At 37.1% G+C, this 1,064-nt stretch overlaps 1 protein-coding gene across 1 annotated transcript in view; it reads right to left on the minus strand.

The window, feature by feature from the left end:
- Nucleotides 1-220, minus strand: part of LOC109221817 — a gene marked incomplete at its 3' end in the record, with an annotated part of 3,041 nt that extends 2,821 nt beyond the window's left edge. The window contains exon 1 of the mRNA XM_019386257.1: nucleotides 208-220. Coding sequence (XP_019241802.1) covers nucleotides 208-220 — 13 coding nt within the window. The remainder of the gene's footprint in view (nucleotides 1-207) is intronic.
- Between the last annotated feature and the right edge of the window lie 844 nt (nucleotides 221-1,064).

The raw sequence follows: 1,064 nt of genomic DNA on the forward strand, positions 1-1,064 counted from the left end.
ATATATATATAGAGAGAGAGAGAGACATTTGCGCGCACACGCAAAGACAAAAATGTTATAAAGTGGAGAAAAAAATAGTAATAATTTAAATGCTTCAAAATAGAGGTTAAGCACACTTGAATAAAATAGATATGTATTCATTTTTGTTGATTACCAATATCCCTGGCTTTTTCCTGTTTTTCATCCACTTACTACTTCAATTTCCACCTTCAACTTTCATATAGTTTTCCAAAGTGAAACGCTGTTTTGAGTCCTAGCCAATTTTTTTTTGCATTTTGAGATCTCTCGTTGCTTCATTTGATATTATATGACTTGCGTGTATGCTTCGTGACGTTTTTCGAAAAAGCTTTTGTGTAAAATTTTTATAAAATGTAATTTTTGAGTTAAAATGAGGCTACATTTGTAATGACCCGATCCGTCGTTACGGGAGTTACCACCCCGTTTTTCCCGTTTTATGCTTCTATATGTTTTATTATATGTGTTTGGAGAATTTGAAGTAATTCGGTTAGAGTTCTGTTAGAAATGAGACAATAAGTCTCTTTATGAGAAGATTAGTTTGAAAAAGTCCACTGAATGTTGACTTATGAGTTAGAAGGCTCGGAATGGAATTCCGATGATTCGACTAGTTTCGGGGGATGATTTGTGACTTAGGAGCGCAATCAGAATTGAATTTGGAGGTCCGGTGTAGAATTAGGCCTGAATTGGCTAAGGTTGGATTTTGGTGAATTCCGGATGGTAGGTGAGATTTTGATCCGAGGGTCGGAATGGAATTCCGACAGTTGCAGTAGCTCCGTTAGGTAATTTTGGATATGCGTGGAAAATTTCAGATCATTCGGAGGTGTTTAGGACGGGTTTTAGATCAAATTCAAGTTTCGGAAGTTTTAGTTTAACTTAGGCTTGAATCTGTGGTAATTCGATGATTTTGATGTTAACGATAGTGTTTTGATGATTGGAACAAGTTTGAATAAGGTCTTGGGGTGTGTTGGTGCTATTGGTTGAGGTCCCGGGGGCCTCGGAGTGATTTCGGGTGGTTAAACGGAGAATCTTGATGTTTGTTGCAGGTC

The sequence above is a fragment of the Nicotiana attenuata genome, unplaced genomic scaffold, assembly GCF_001879085.1.
Source record: "Nicotiana attenuata strain UT unplaced genomic scaffold, NIATTr2, whole genome shotgun sequence".
Taxonomy (NCBI): Eukaryota; Viridiplantae; Streptophyta; class Magnoliopsida; order Solanales; family Solanaceae; genus Nicotiana; species Nicotiana attenuata.